Source organism: Balaenoptera physalus, assembly GCF_965194825.1.
Source record: "Balaenoptera physalus genome assembly, chromosome: 1".
Classification (NCBI taxonomy): domain Eukaryota; kingdom Metazoa; phylum Chordata; class Mammalia; order Artiodactyla; family Balaenopteridae; genus Balaenoptera; species Balaenoptera physalus.
The window spans coordinates 120,448,712-120,464,317 of record NC_138882.1 but is presented as its reverse complement, the minus strand read 5'-3'; the positions used below and the strand labels follow the sequence as shown (position 1 = coordinate 120,464,317).

The window sequence follows — 15,606 nt, the reverse complement described above, 5'->3', positions numbered from 1 at the left end:
TAGACAGAAAAATTCAGTAAGAATGGAGAATATGTGAACAACATTATCAAACAATTTGACCTTGACATTTAAAAATACTACAAGCAACTAGTGCAGAATACATATCAATTTTAAGTGCTCATGTTTATGCTAGGCATAAAACACATCCCAGTATGCAGAGTCCAGAAATAGACTGACACACATATGGTCAATAGATTTTCCATATAGGCATGTGCAAATCAATGGGTAGAGGCAAGTCAATGGGTAAAGAAGAGTTTTTTTTTTTAATAAATGATGTTGGAACAACTAGACATATGTTTGGGAAAGCAATTTTACTCCTACCTTGTAAAAATATAAATTCATGATGGATCATAGATATAAATATGAGTTAAGATATAAACTTCTAGAAAAAAATATAAGAAAATATATTTACAACCATAGTGTAGAAAGATTTCTTAGAACAGAGAAAACACTAAGCATAAGAGAAAATAATACATTGGACTGCATCAAAACTAAATATCTGTGCTAATCAAAGGGCACCATTAATAATAAAAAGTTTAGCTACAGTGGAAGAAAATATTCACAACAAATATATCTAACAAAGAAGTTATATTCAGAACATATAAAAATGTTATGAATCAGTAATAAAAAGACAAAGAACCCAATAAAAATGGGCAAAGGACTTAGATACTTGACAAAAGAGAATATATAAATAGCCAATAAGCACATACAAAAGCAATCAACACCTGAAACTAATATTGTAAATCAACTATACTTTAATTTATAAAAAAGCAATCAACACCATCAGTTATCAACAAATTGAAAATGATACCTATAAATGAAATACATCTTCATTCCCACTAGAACAACTAAATTATAAATATTGGTACTAAGAAATGTTGACAAGGATGTGAAGCAACTGTAATTTTTTTATATTGGTGAGTGTGCCACAACTTTGGAATACTGCCTGGCAGTTTCTTAAAAGTTATGCATATATCTAAACCTCGACCCAGCAATTCCACTTCAAGAGAGATGAAAAGATATGTCCACCAAAAGGCTTGCTCAAGAATTTTTATAGCCACTTTATTCATAATAGCCCCAAACTGTAAATAAAAAACTTTCTATTATAAGAATGGATAAAACAAATTTTGCTATTTGTATGGATCCACAATGGCACACCACTCAGCAACAAAAAGAAATGAACAACTGATACATGCAACAGCATACCTGAATCTCAAAAGCATTATATAGAGCTAAAGAAGTCAGACTCAAAAGAGCACAGACTGTGTGATTCCATTTATTAAAAGTTCAAGAACAATACTAATCTCTGGATATAGAAATCATAATAGTGGTTGTCTCAGAGCAAACGTGTGAGCATTCACTGGAAAGCTTTCTAGAGCAATGAAAATGCTATAGGGATTGACTGGAATAGTGGTTGACTGGGTATGTATACCTTTGTCAAAATTCATTTACCTATTTGCACTTGATCTGTTCATTTTATTGCATTTACATGTTACACCAAAAGAAACACTATGAATGAATTTATTGTATCTTTCCCTTTTAGCAAGCAATGGTTCTAGACCAGGAGTAATTTTACTCTCCCAGGGGACATTTGGCAATGTCCGCTGACTAATTTGATTATCATAGCTTGGGGTATGATCTAGTGGGTAGAGGCCAGGGATGCTGCTAAACATCCTACCTGGCACCAGACAGCCCCCACAACAAAGAATTAGCCAAAAATGTCAACAATGCCAAGATTGAGAAACCTTGCCTTATAGGGAGGAAGAGAAAGGCATCATTCATAAGGACATTTGACACCTGAATACAAGAAAAAGTGGCCTTAGTGAAGGGGAAAGGGGGAACAAAACTGAACCAGATTTAAATGAAGTAGAGAAGACAAAAAGAATAGAAAAAAATAGTTTAAATAAAGTGAAGATGGTCTATGTTAGAGGATTGAATTCATAAGTCTGGTAGAAAATCTAACTGATGAAAAATAAAGAAGGGGAATGGATATAAAGTTGGGTGGATGCTGCATTATGTGTTAAGATCTGTGTTATGATCTGTGAATGTAAAATACAGGGAAACAGGGAATAGAAGCAGAGGGGAAGTGAGATAAATAGTGGGCTCTGAAGAAATGAGAATCTGATTTAGTTTGCATGTACCATAGGAAGTAGAAAAAGCACAGCTCGGGCACAAAGAGAGAGACAAAATAAGATATTAAAGTTAGGGATACAATTATAGAGTACATGATGATAGAGAGACAAGTACTCAGAGGCACAGAAACAGAAGCTCACATGCATGGAGGTAATTAGAGCTTGTCCCCAAAGGTCAAAAGAAATGCATCCTTCCATAAATCCCTCCTGCGCTTAGACTATACAGCTCTTATCAGCAAGATGATACCCTGGATGGGTGGCGAGTGACCCAGATGGTGGCCAATTTTATTTTCCACTCCCCCTAGGCTACCTGCTGCTAAGTCTTATAGAAAAGCTGCTTTCTGAGAATGCTTGTCTCGAGGGCACAAGAAGGAGGAAGCTATTCAATACAGTGGGCAATTGCTTTCGATAGAAAGATATCCTTGGCTTGTGAAACAGAAGCAATATAAATTAGTAAACATCCAAAAGGAACATTTAAAAAATTGGTATAACCTTACATCACACCAGTATAGGAAAGAAGAAGCAAGAGCATGAAGAAGATAAAAGAAAAAGAAGAGTGTGAAATGGAAGAGTAAAGAAAAACTAGATTAGAAATTAAGAGTAGAAAAGACAGAACTACCACTCCAATGCTGACATGTTAGGATTTCCAAATGATAGTCTTTAGCCCAATATTTTAGTTTTATGTATAAATTTATTTCAATTACAAAAGTAATACATGCTATTATTAAAACTACAGATGTTTAAGTAAGAAGTGATAAATAAAATAGATGTTAAAATAAATAAGCTTATTTATTCCTTTATTAATGGACATTTGGGTAATTCTACTTCTTGCTATTATAAAGTATGTTTTGAGGGACAAATTATATTACCCTTGTACATATACTCTTATGCACCTGTGTGAGTTGTTGTTTGTATATGTAATCTAGTGCACCTGTGTGAATCTATCTGCAGGGTAAATTCCTAGGATGGAATTGCTATGTTGAAAGATACACACACTTAAATTTTGATGCATAGTTCCTTCCAAAATATTTGTACCAATTTTTCTGTCATCAAAAATGTATGACTACCTGTTTCCTTATGGCCTTATTACCATTACTAAAGGAGGTAATGAACTAGGGAGTGGAAACAGGAGTCATATTGAAGTATTACATGGCAGAGAGCTTAAAACTACCTCTTAAACATCAATATCCTACAAATATACCTTGGTCATTCTTACTTGATGCCATCTAATGCAAAGCCCTGGCTTTCTCCATCTTGTTGGCTCCTCTCCAATTTTTCCCTTCAAGGCTAAGGTTTGGGTAAGTGGGAGTGAAGAAGAAGTGTAAAGATAAGATACTTTATTGAATAAATTCCATGTGCCAGGCATTGTGCTGTGTTATATTTGTTTTTTTTTTTAATTTTTCAATATTCAAAATACCAGTATACCATAGCTAATATCAATGAAAGTAGACTTGATGCAAGAGGTATTATTAGAGATAGAAAAGACATTTTGTGATGATAATTATAATCCTAAATTTGCCTGCACCAAGAATATAGCTTTAAAATATATAAAGCAGAAGTGATAGAACTAAATAAAAGAAAAAGAAATAGACAAATTCACAATTATAATTGGAGGTTTTAACACACCTCTCTCAGCAACTAAAAGAACAAGGAGCCAAGAAATTGGTAAGAAAAGAATAACATGATTAACTAACTTGGCCTAACATATATAAAACACTGTAACCCAACAACTACAGAATAAATATTTTTCTTGAAAGCACATGGAACGTTTTACCAAGATAGACCATAAGCTGAGGCAAAAAATAAGACTCAACCAATTTCAAATGATTTAAATCTTAGACTATGCTTTCTGACTCTAGTGGAATTAAACTAGAAATCTATAATAGATTAACTAGAGACTCCCCAGGTGTCTGGAAATTAAGCAACACACTTCTTTTTATATAGCCCATAAATAAATAAATGCAAGAATTTATTCTAGGAATGTAAGGGGGATTTAACATTGAAAACTCAATCAATGTAATTCCCCATATTAACAGAATAAAGAAAAAAATCACATGGTAATCTCAATAGATGCATAAAAAGCACTTGATAAAATTTAAAACCTATTTATGATTTTTAAAAAGAAAACTCTTAGCAAACTAGGAATACAAGGAGACTTTCTTAGTCTGATAAAGATATCTACAAAATATCTCTAGATAATATCATACTTAATGGCCAAATATAGGATGCTTTTTCACTTGGGATTGGGAACAAGAAAAAAGATACCCATTCTTTCCACCTGTATTCAACGTTGTACTGGGGGGTCCTAGCTAGTGTAATAAGAGAAGGAAACAAAATAAAAGATATAAGATTGGAAAGGAAGAAGTAAACATGTTATTATTCACAGATCACATAATTATAAACACAAAATCCAAAAGAATCTACAAACTACCTGAAATAAATGAATTTAGCAAGCTCCATGGATGAAAGGTCAGTACATAAAAATCTAATATATTTCTACATACCAGCAATAAACAATCAGAAAATGAAATTTTATAAAAATACCATTTATAATAGCACCCCCCAAACTTTTAAAAACCACGGAAATAAATTTAAATTAATTTAAATAAATAAATAAATTTAATGAAAGGTGCAAAAGACTTTTACCCTTAAAACTATAAAACATGGTTGAGATCAAGTAAATAAACTTAAAATGAAGAGATATGCCAGGTCCATGGATTGAAAGACTCAATATTATAAAGAGGTTGATTCTTTCCAAACTGATATATAAATTTTTTTTTTTTAGGTAAGAAATGGACTTACTTAGAGAGATACACATTCCATAGAATGCAGTCCATCTCAAAAAGGCAAGAATGACCTTGGGAGAAATAAATACACTCTACCGACAGAGTATGGGCCATCTCAGAAGGCGAGAGGCCCCGAAATATGAGGTGGTTAGTTTTTACGGGCTGGGTAATTTCATAGGATAATGAGTGGAGGATTATTCCAACTATTTTGGAGAAGGGATGGAGATTTCTAGGAACTGGGCCACCGCCCACTTTTTGGCCTTTTATGGTTGGCCTCAGAACTGTCATGGCACTGATGGGTGTGTCATTTAACTAATGTATTACAATGAGCATATAAATTTAATGCGATCCGGTCAAATCCAGGAGCTTTTTTCTGGTAGAATTTCCAAGCTGATCCTAAATTTTATATTTAAATGCAAAGGACCAAAAATAGCCAAAATAATCTTGAAGAAAAACAAATCTGGAGTGCTTACATTACCAGATATCAAGACTTCCAAACCAGCAGTAACTAAGACAATATGGTACTGAGGTAAGCCTGGTCATATAGACCAATAGAACAGAATAGAGTCCAGAAATAGACCTGCACACTTGCAGTCACCCCATTCACAACAAAAGCACAACTGCAATTCAGTGGGGGGAAATGATGGTCCTTTCAATAAATGATCTGCATGTATTGCTTTCCAGACAGGAAAACAAAACAAAAATCTTGAATTTTACCTCACAATATACACACAAAAATAATTTGAGATAGATCACAAACCTAATTGTGAAAGATAAGACAATAAAACTCTAGAATAGAATATTGTACAACATCTTCACGAACTTGGGAAAGCTGTCTTAAATATGACCCCAAAAACATTACCCATAAAATAAAAAATTAAATTGAATTCCATTAAAATTAAGAACCTCTGTTCATCCAAGAGACCCATTAAGGCAAGCCACCTACTGGGAAAAGATATTTGCAATACATACATCCAATAAAGAACTCAATACCCAGAACATATAAAGAATTCCTCTAGATCAACAAGGAAAATACTAACCTGATTAAAAATTGGACAAAAAGACTTGGACAGGCACTTCATAACAGAGGATATCCAAATGACCAGTAATTATATGAAAAGGTGTATAACAAAATTGGTCATCAGGGAAAATGCAGATTAAAATCACAGTACTATATGATTATACCCCACCCAGAGTGGATAAAATTGTAAAGAGCAGCAGTACCCTGTACTGGTAGAAATGTGGATCAATACAACAATTTTGAAAAGTATTTGGCCGATCGACTATGGCTAGACATACATATACCCTGTGACCCAGCAATTCCACTCTTGGTATGTACCCAACTGAAGTCAATGCTTACGTCTATGGCAGTGTTATTTAAAATAGCCCCAAACAGGAAATAATCCAAATGTTCATCAAAAGCAGTAAGTAAATTGTGGTATATTTTTACAAAGAAATACAATGGAAAAAGAACATATTACTGCTACACACAGCAACATGGCTGAATTTCATGCAGAAAATGTTATGTGAAAGTAGCCAAACACAAGAGGGCATACTTATATTTCTGTTTATATAAAGTACAGAAACAGGTAAAATTAATCAGCGTGGCGATGGAGGTCAGTATCGCAATTACCATTTGGAGGTTTTTGACTAGAAGGGAACACAACAAAGACTTCTGGGATGTTGGAAATACAAATTTTGGTGAAAGTTTGTCTCTCAGGGTGTTAACTCCCTGCACCTCTGGTTTGTGTCATTTGGCCCATCTGCACTGCCTCTGACAAATCAGATCCCAGGTGCCGTGGGGTGATGCTTTATGTGAGCCAAAGCCTCTGTGAATCTGTTTAGGCTGAACTTGGGCACCAGAGAGAGTGGGCTGCCACCACACCCTGTCCAGTGGAGGCCATGCTAAACTCCGCCCTCTCCCTGGGGAAGCAAAGAGCCAGTGGTGTTAGGAGATGAGGCAACCGAGGCAGCAGCAAGGACTCTCCATTGAGGGAGCAGCCAAGGCCCAGCCAGCAGGGAAGACCATGTAAAATATGAGGAGGCACCTCAACTGGATCTGTCCTACCTGTGACCCCTGTCATAGGCACCTGCACCAGCCACAGCCCGGCAAGGACAAGGCAACTAAAGGCTCAGACCCCTCAGTAAGGAAAGGTTGGGTTATACCAACAGGCAAAAAACAAAACAAACAAAAAAAAAACACAGATCAGTCAAAATGCTGGCTAAAAATGAGGGAAACTGATGATGAAGGAAGGAGATAATACATATCTATAATGGCCTTGAGACAAGCTATAGCAGCATTGTGATTTATTTCAATAACTCTGTTGCTTTGGGTATTTTAGGAGATTGCAATTGGCCAGCACTTCAAAGGAGATTCTATGAATGATTCTATGAGAGGGCTTGTACCCTCTCTCAGGGAAAAAGTAACACAGCTTGTGCCCCTGCCCCCAATTCCAGCCTTAACTTATAATATTGGAGCTAGATAGGATGAAAGGAGGTGAGTGGATCTGAGCAGTTCAAGAAGTAAATTGTACTGGACTCATCTTATTGAAGCTCCTTAGGGTTGTTTGGCCCCACCTGTCCACCTGACCCAATGGGCACTTGCTCCCCCTCAGTCACTACCTACTCCTTGTAGGCCCAAGTGGTTCTACTGCCAGAGGTCAACAGGCACCACCTGGCATCTTTGGCTCTTTATACACCACAGGGCATAGGATTTTCTTTCCAAGCAGCTGCTGAATGGGCTGGGTGACACAGCCAGAAAGGTGATCACCTGCAGGAGATCACCTGTAGGAGATGAGAAGGAGCCAAACACTTTTCCTTCCTCCTATAGCCCATTAGGAGACAGCCCAGAAAGCAGGGCAGGTGTGCCTGCTGGGCCTGTTTACTATTCCAGAGCCAGCTTAGTAAGTGCCTTTCATTGCTTCCCAGGCTTTCCTGAATCATTCCCCCTTTTTCTCACTCTCACTGTTCTGGGATTAAGCTTGCAAATCATTTTCACATAAACTTGTCTTAGGCTCTCTTTTCTAGGGAACCCAGGAGAGACACGTATAGTGAGGGGGGGGGTATGAGATATTTTAAAATGTAAAATTTTTTATGACATATGTATAATAAATGCATACATTTATTCAATAAGAATTGAATAAATTATTTTTATATAAAAGTATATTTAGATTATCTGGACAACTATTTTATCATTGAGTACTTCCACTCTATTCCAACGCTTCACTTTTGATTGATTAAAGACTACATACTTAAGCAATAAGCACTAATTATTAGCAACAAGTACCAATTTAATTTTTATGAGTGAGTGTCAAAGACAGAGAAGATGAAATTGATGCTTACCACTGTGTGAAGATCAAATGAAGTTATGGGATGAAGGGATATTTCAAGTAATTTGAATATAGGACCAGTTTGAATTGGTAGACCAATTTGAGTTTTCATGTGAGATTTGGCAAACTTAAAAGAATCTATGCAGTAGCTGGCAGTCCACAATTCATATTCTGAGAGACATTTAATTTCAGTAAAATAATTGAATGCTAATTTGAATTTAACTGGGCAGTAGAAGCTATGGAATAGTGAAATAGAGGTTTGATGAGGAAACTTGAGGGAGTTTCCCTTGCACAGTGAGATATAAATTTTATCTTTTCATTATAGAATATTCAATAATATCTAATGTGGCTTGCTAATGTTTTGGTGCAAGTAGATTGTCTAAGGGAGTAACGAGAGGTGCTGAGGTTACATAAAGATCGAAGACGATAAAAATAAATACCACCATGAGGGATAACTGGATATACAGTTTATACTTAATGAATGCGTACTGAATACTCAGAACAGTCAGGCCTCCACTGGGCAGGCAGGGGTTAGAGGGTGGGGTTGGGTGGGTCGGTGTCCCTGGCTGGACAAACATTTGTAAGAAGTAAACATCTTTCAATGTCAAAGCTGCTTATCAGCTGTGAGTCCTTCCTGGGAACCAGATGTGGCTCCCCGCCCTTGCTCCCAGGAAGTGGCAAAGGTGAAGGCAAGGCTAATATTCCTTTCAAAACAAAATATTTAAAAGTACACAAAATTTGAGATGAAATTGTAGTTATCATAATGATAGCTATAGTTATCATTCGTCATAGTGGTGGCAAATCCAATAGTGAAACAATTTGGGGTCAAGGGGTTAAAATCCTGTGATAAACCACCTCTGATAACTTGGAAAAATGTGCGTTTATGTATCCATATATATAGGGGTAAGGAAAGATGCCTCCATAACTAACATTTTCCAAAGAGAGAACTCAAAGGGAGATGTACAGCAATGGGGTCATTTAAGAATTCGGTTTTCATCTTGGTCCTTCACCTTCTGGAAGGGGCCCTGAGTGATTCACTCATTCAGCTGAACAATAATGGCTATGAAGGCGTTGTCATTGCAGTTGACCCTAATGTGCCAGAAGATGAAACACTCATTCAACAAATAAAGGTAAGTCCTAAATGGTAATTATCCATGCTTTTTTGAAAAATTAAGCATAATATTGTGATAGAGGAAACGTGAGTTCTCTAATTCCAGCTGCGTGACACTGGCAAGTTTTTTTTTATACCTGTGTCTTCATTTCTTCAGCTATAAAATGGAAATAATAACACAACCATTATGATTCTTCTGAGAGATGAGATAATAAATGCAATGCACATAATTCAGAGCTTGATATATTGTTGGCACTTAATAAATGATTTCATTGAAAATTATTTAGTTCTGCAACCAAGGCAGAGCCAACTACACTTGGCAGATATTGTGAGATGCGCAGAGGGTAATTCCTTTGCCTGATTTTACCACTGGCTCATATCAGAGTCTCCTTTCATCCTCCTAATTGTAACCTGCTTCTCTGCAATTCTAATATAGGAGTCCAAGATGCAAATCTCTGACTTAAGAACAAGCCTGACCCTTACAGTGTGAGGAAACCCTGCATTTTCCCAGCCCCAGTGCAAAGTGTCCTCTCGGGGCTGCTGAGCAGCCTCATTTCACTTGTTACTTTCTCTGTAGGGGAAGGAAAAATTAGGGAAGAGGACTCTTCCCGTCCAGGCAGAGGCATCTAACTGTTGTAAGATAGAGGGATTAGAGAGGTTTTGTACAACAGCAAACAGCAAAGAATAAGAGGGAAATGTCTTATAAAAGACCACCCTGGAAAGCGGCTGTAGCACACCCAGAGGTGGTACTGCATAATGAACAGAAGTACTGGTTTATAAAATGGGGATAATAATAAGTATCTTCCTCACAGGGCTTTGTGAGGATTAACAATGCATGCATAAAAGGGAAGCTAGGTGAAAGGTATATGGGAACTCTGTACATTTTTTGCATGTTATCTGTTAAGTCTAAAATTACCTCAAAAACTTAGATAGAAAGGGCTCATCATTCCTTACCAAGCCAAAGGGACTGAGACTTGTTTCTGGGCAAAGTTCCTGAGTGTGAGCTCAGAAGTTAATAGTGCAAGGGCCCCCAAGGGTCTCCTCGAAAGGTTCCTTGCTCTAAACAGAAGCAAACCCAGAAAGATGGAGTTTGGGGAGAGAACCGTCTCTACCACCAAGAGGAGTTTGGGGCTGGAGAAGTACAGCAGTTGAAGGAGAGAGGAAGTTCACCTGCTTAAACCAGAAGACCATCAGATATTACTGCCATCAGTGAAAGGGAAATTCATGCCTTCTGAAATTTCTTAACAATCAGAAAACTTGGGTGAGTCTTTGATTGCTTCTAAACTTAGGAATGGCATCAGAAAAAATAGCCACTTGGAGCAAGAGACCAGGAAAGTGTTGGAGGAAAGTGTGACCAGTATGTTTCTGTCTCCAGCTGGACAGTCAGTGGTGCTCAGGGACATGTGGGAAGGAGCACATTAGCGTCTCTAAGGACAATGGCAATTTGTATTTCTATGGTGCTTTAGAGCAAAAGCAAAAGGACTTTCACCTCACTCTCTTTGGGGGGGTTCCTCCTGAGAAATATACTTCTCCCTACAATTATTAAATTGGTTTTTTGGTATGAGCCCTAAGTGAGTTGGGTATGAGAGAGGTTGGTTTCCACGTTTCCTTGTCACAGGAGCACTTTTAAGGGCAATAGTGTGCTCAGAGTCCCTAACTGAGTAGCTAATAAAAGCGAGTCCCTATTTGATGTTCCAGACCTGCAGTCGAGGGACTTCACTGTGGGTTTTGCCACTTTCCTGGTCATCCCTCAGTCTCTGCTTTCTGGGGAGACTCTCCCCCGGGTGTCCTTGTGTGAGCAGAAGCCTCTAAGTCAGCTCTTAAATACTGTACTTGCTTCACCAGGGCAGTCCGAGCGTCTCTCCACCTACAATACCGGCGGGTGGCGCTGCGGCAGTTCCATCCAGGGAGACTACACTCTCATCAGTATTGCATACGCAGTGGGAGCACAGGTCGTAAGATGAGGGAGTGAGAATCAGGGAGAAGCGCTCTCTCGCTCTCTCTCACACACACACCACACAAGGAAGATAAACAACAGGAGTCGTTTGGGGCCTCCTCAATGTATGGGAACCCAGGCATCTTCGGTCTTAGCACTCCTGGACAGTTTGCCCCTCATTATAACCTCTTCATCCATTCATTTGTTCCTTAATCCAAGAAATATTTACAGAGCATTTACATTATGTCAGGTGCCAGGAATCCAGTGGTGAACAATATACTATCCCTATCCTTAAGGAATTACCAGCCCATCCTATAAACTTCATCCTCAACATTCTTCAAACCTCAAAAGCTTAAGTGTCTTTTTGGATATGAGGTCACTTTCTCAAAATATGGAACAGATGCCAAAGCAAAGATTCATTATGAATGTTTCTGTTAAAACATAGAAGACATTTCATGCTGCTTAGTCGTCTTCCTAGGAGACACTGAAAATTTACATTTCACAAGTCAAATTGTAATAAATACTCTAACATAGGAAGTTTTATACCTACTTTTCAACTTTCTGGTGATATTGGCTCAGTATTTTTATTTTAAAAAATTATACAATGTTAAATTCTCCTAGCAATTGTTTAAAATCTGGCTTTTTTTGGAAGGAGATGCAAATCATTTGGAGAGCTTTTATAAAACTAGCAAGGCAACCATAATTATCACCATGTGAAAGGTTGGAAACTGAAGCTCAGAGAGACAAAATAAACTCCGCAAGTTTAACCCATTAGCAAGCAACAGAACAGGATTCACCCCTGCATCAGTACCCAAGTACTATTTCCCCATATAGTGATGAAGTGTTTCTGCTCCTGAGGCCAACCTCCTAGACATCGGAGCCTAGTCACTCTGGTCTATTCCAGCAAGGACTTTCCTCCAGCAATGATCCCTTTTTTCTCTTGTATTATCAGGTTTTTTTTTTTTTCCATTAGCATATACATATAATAGTTCCCATTAAAAAACCAAACAAACTCCCTTGCCCTGTAGTCTTCCTTCATCTACTGCTTCATTTCTCAATTCCCTTTTAATTTGTAGAAAAACTTCTTCACCCGCTGTCTGTTTTCACTGCCTCTGCTTCCTCACCTCCCGCCCTCCTGAATTCACTCATATGGAGCTGTTGTCTCCATTCCACAGAATGGTTTACTCAGGTTGCCAAATCATTGCTCAGTTCTGAGTCCTCATCTTCCTTGATTGCTCAGCAGCATTCAACTCGGATGATCACTCTCTCCTTCCTGAAACACTCGTACCCTCTGCCTTCGGATTTCCTTCCCGTGCACCAGCTGCTCCTTCTGAGTCTCCTTTGCTGGCTCTTCCTCCTCCCACTTCTGAATACTGGGGTTCCTGGAGCTCAGTCTTCAGTCCTCTTCTTCCCTCTGTCTACACTCACTTTTGTGTTTCTCAATGATTTTCAGCCCTAATAGACCCAATTTCCCTTTCTATAATAAATATCTTGTAACACCCTTTCTATCAATACTATCTTGTCATGATGCATCTCAGGGAATCTGCAGAGGCATTTATAATTTAACACTACAGCTCTTTTGTTTTAGAGAAATAAATTTAGGCATAATTTGAAAAGAGATTATATACTTATGCCACTTCCTTATATCTAACACTTAGTGCTATACTAAAAACAAATACTATCATAATATTTAGTTAGCCCCCAAATTATTATAGGAGTCAGCAGGTGTTGAAGTTGTATTCATTTTAATTTGAGTTTCTCTCCACTACTACTTGGTGTGAGATATTGAGACTAATACTCTCTAGTTCTCAGTTTCTCCCTTAAAGGCTCACTGATCCTCAAAGGATCATATAAAATGAAACTAAGAGCGAATATTTGATAAGCACGTGTGCTAAGTAAACATGGTTCCAAATGCTTTCTTGACTTCATTTGATCCTCACAACAACCTTATGAGCTGGTCACTGTAATATTTTCCATTTTATAAATGGGGAAACTGAGGCTCAGGAGGGCTCAAGGAAATTTCTTTTCTTTCTTTTTTTTTGGCCACGCCACGAGGCTTGTGGGATTCTAGTTCCCCAACCAGGGATCGAACCCAGGCCCCAGCAGTGAAAGCACCGAGTCCTAACCACTGGACTGCCAGGGAACTCCCTCAAGGAAATTTCTGATGTCCCACCATAAGTGGTGTAGCTGGGATTAGTGTCTGCTTCTGGAGTCTTCACTGTCAACCATTACACTGTGACACAGAGCATGCGGTAAAAAATCTCAAAAAAGGCTAGCTATTATTATTAACAAAATAATCTCCTCTTCCAAGCTTGATAAATAGCTAGTTTTTGGAAATGTGAGATACAGATGTAAATTTGAATAATTGGTAATTTCATCTTTTTTTCTGTCATTAAATGCTCTTGTTTATGTTCCCCCTCTCCTGACCAGGATATGGTGACCGAGGCATCTCCATATCTGTTTGAAGCTACAGAAAAAAGATTCTATTTCAAAAATGTTGCCATTTTGATTCCTCAAAATTGGAACACAAAACCTGAATATGTGAAACCCAAACTTGAGACCTACAAAAATGTGAGAATATCAAGTTCTTTTTTCAAATTTGGTTTTCTTTTGTGACTCAGATTTTTTTCATCAAAATATTCTAGAATCAAATAAAATTGTTTCAAAATATGCTGGTGTGAAGTAAGGTCAATTCATTTGCTGAAATTTTGTAATGACGAAAACTTTTTCTTAAATTTCAGGCTGATGTTCTGGTTGCTGAACCTAATCCCACAGGTAACGATGGACCCTATACTGAGCATATGGGAGGCTGTGGAGAAAAGGGTAGTAAAATTTATCTGACTCCTGGGTTCCTAGCAGGAAAAAAGTTGCTTCAATATGGATCACAAGGTATGGGTAGAGATGAAATATTCTGCTATATTTCTCATAATTTAATAATTTTATGTTGCAAATGGATAAACAATAGCATTATCTTTCTGAGTAAGAACATAAAATAGACTATTATAGTATGTTTCTTTCATGTAAAACAGATTCCAAATAGTGCATTTCTCAGTTAGAAATTTATTTTCTTCATATTCTGCATATATATGTGTGTAAATATAATATTTTTAATTTTCAGATTAGTATCAGATAATAACTCTAAAATAGTTTAATATGTAATGTTGGGTTTCTATTGCTCTGTGGGGAGACACCTGAACAAATTAAACCTCCTGCCTGCAATTCAGGTAGTGGCCACCAGATGGCAGAGATGCATAACGTTTTCAGACTTCAATGTGCGTTCATACTATAAACGGATTGTTAAAATGATTCTGATTCAGTAGGTGTGGGATAGGACTCAAGAATCTGCATTTTAACAAGCTCCCAGGTGATGCTGATACTGCCTGATCTTGGACCTCACTTTGAGTATCAGACAGAATATCTTGCTGTTCAGCTCTCAAAAATATGTGACTAAAGAAAAAATCAAATTTTCCTTCACAAAATATCATTTAGCATTCCCATATGAACCAAATAGAGCAATCTTTGGAGAAAAGATTAAAAGAAACCATCAATGGAGTATATATAATATGTACTTTCCAAGTATAATCAAGTGTGATTAGTATTAACTAATTAGGTTAACTAATAACTTGTACTAGGTTTTTTTACCACTTTGAAAAGATTAGAACAAATTTGATTTTCTTCATTTAAATAGGCAAGGCAGAGAAAACAAACAAGCAAACAAAATAGCGCTGGTGCCTGCATGCCCCACCCCCAAATACCCTAGAGCACTTTTACAGATCTTATCAGAAAGAAGTGTCCAACAAACACACCTCTTTGTTGTTCTTTTACAACAGCTCCATAACACGAACAGAAAATTGCCAATGTATAGCTCAATAAATATGTGTTGAACTGATTTACTTAGCTGCTCCAACCCACTCCTGGGCCCACTCCAGCCATCAAGGTCACCATATACAATGTCATTCCTTTATACTCTCTCCTTTCTGTACTATGACTCCACGCCTGCTACTTCACAATCTTCCCTTCCCTTTAAGAGGCCATCAGTTGTTCCCTAGCAGTGAGAACAATCTAAAATCCTTAATGTGAGATACTAGGGTTACTTAACATGCACCTCCTCACTTAACCTTCCAAATTCAGCCTACCTGGGAATTTACATTCCAGAAAAACTGAGCTGTACATAAGTCATTAACATTCATCCAAATTTAACAAATACTCACTAAGTATCTATTAAGTTCTAGACAGTATGTGCCAAGACATGACAGTGAAGAAATCATGGTACCTGTTCTCATGGAGACAGGAGTCTGTAGTGAGAGACTGG

At 37.4% G+C, this 15,606-nt stretch overlaps 1 protein-coding gene across 3 annotated transcripts in view; it reads left to right on the top strand.

The window, feature by feature from the left end:
* Window positions 1–4,749: 4,749 nt before the first annotated feature.
* LOC309636663 (calcium-activated chloride channel regulator 1) overlaps window positions 4,750–15,606 on the top strand; it is a 96,954-nt gene continuing 86,097 nt past the window's right edge. For 2 of the 3 annotated variants that reach the window (XM_082410069.1, XM_082410068.1), the window contains exons 1-3: window positions 4,750–9,377; window positions 13,725–13,865; window positions 14,036–14,183. In XM_082410069.1, coding sequence (XP_082266195.1) covers window positions 9,216–9,377; window positions 13,725–13,865; window positions 14,036–14,183 — 451 coding nt within the window. In that variant the 5' untranslated portion in view covers window positions 4,750–9,215. The remainder of the gene's footprint in view (window positions 9,378–13,724; window positions 13,866–14,035; window positions 14,184–15,606) is intronic. The other variant, XM_082410070.1, reaches the window with a different exon arrangement.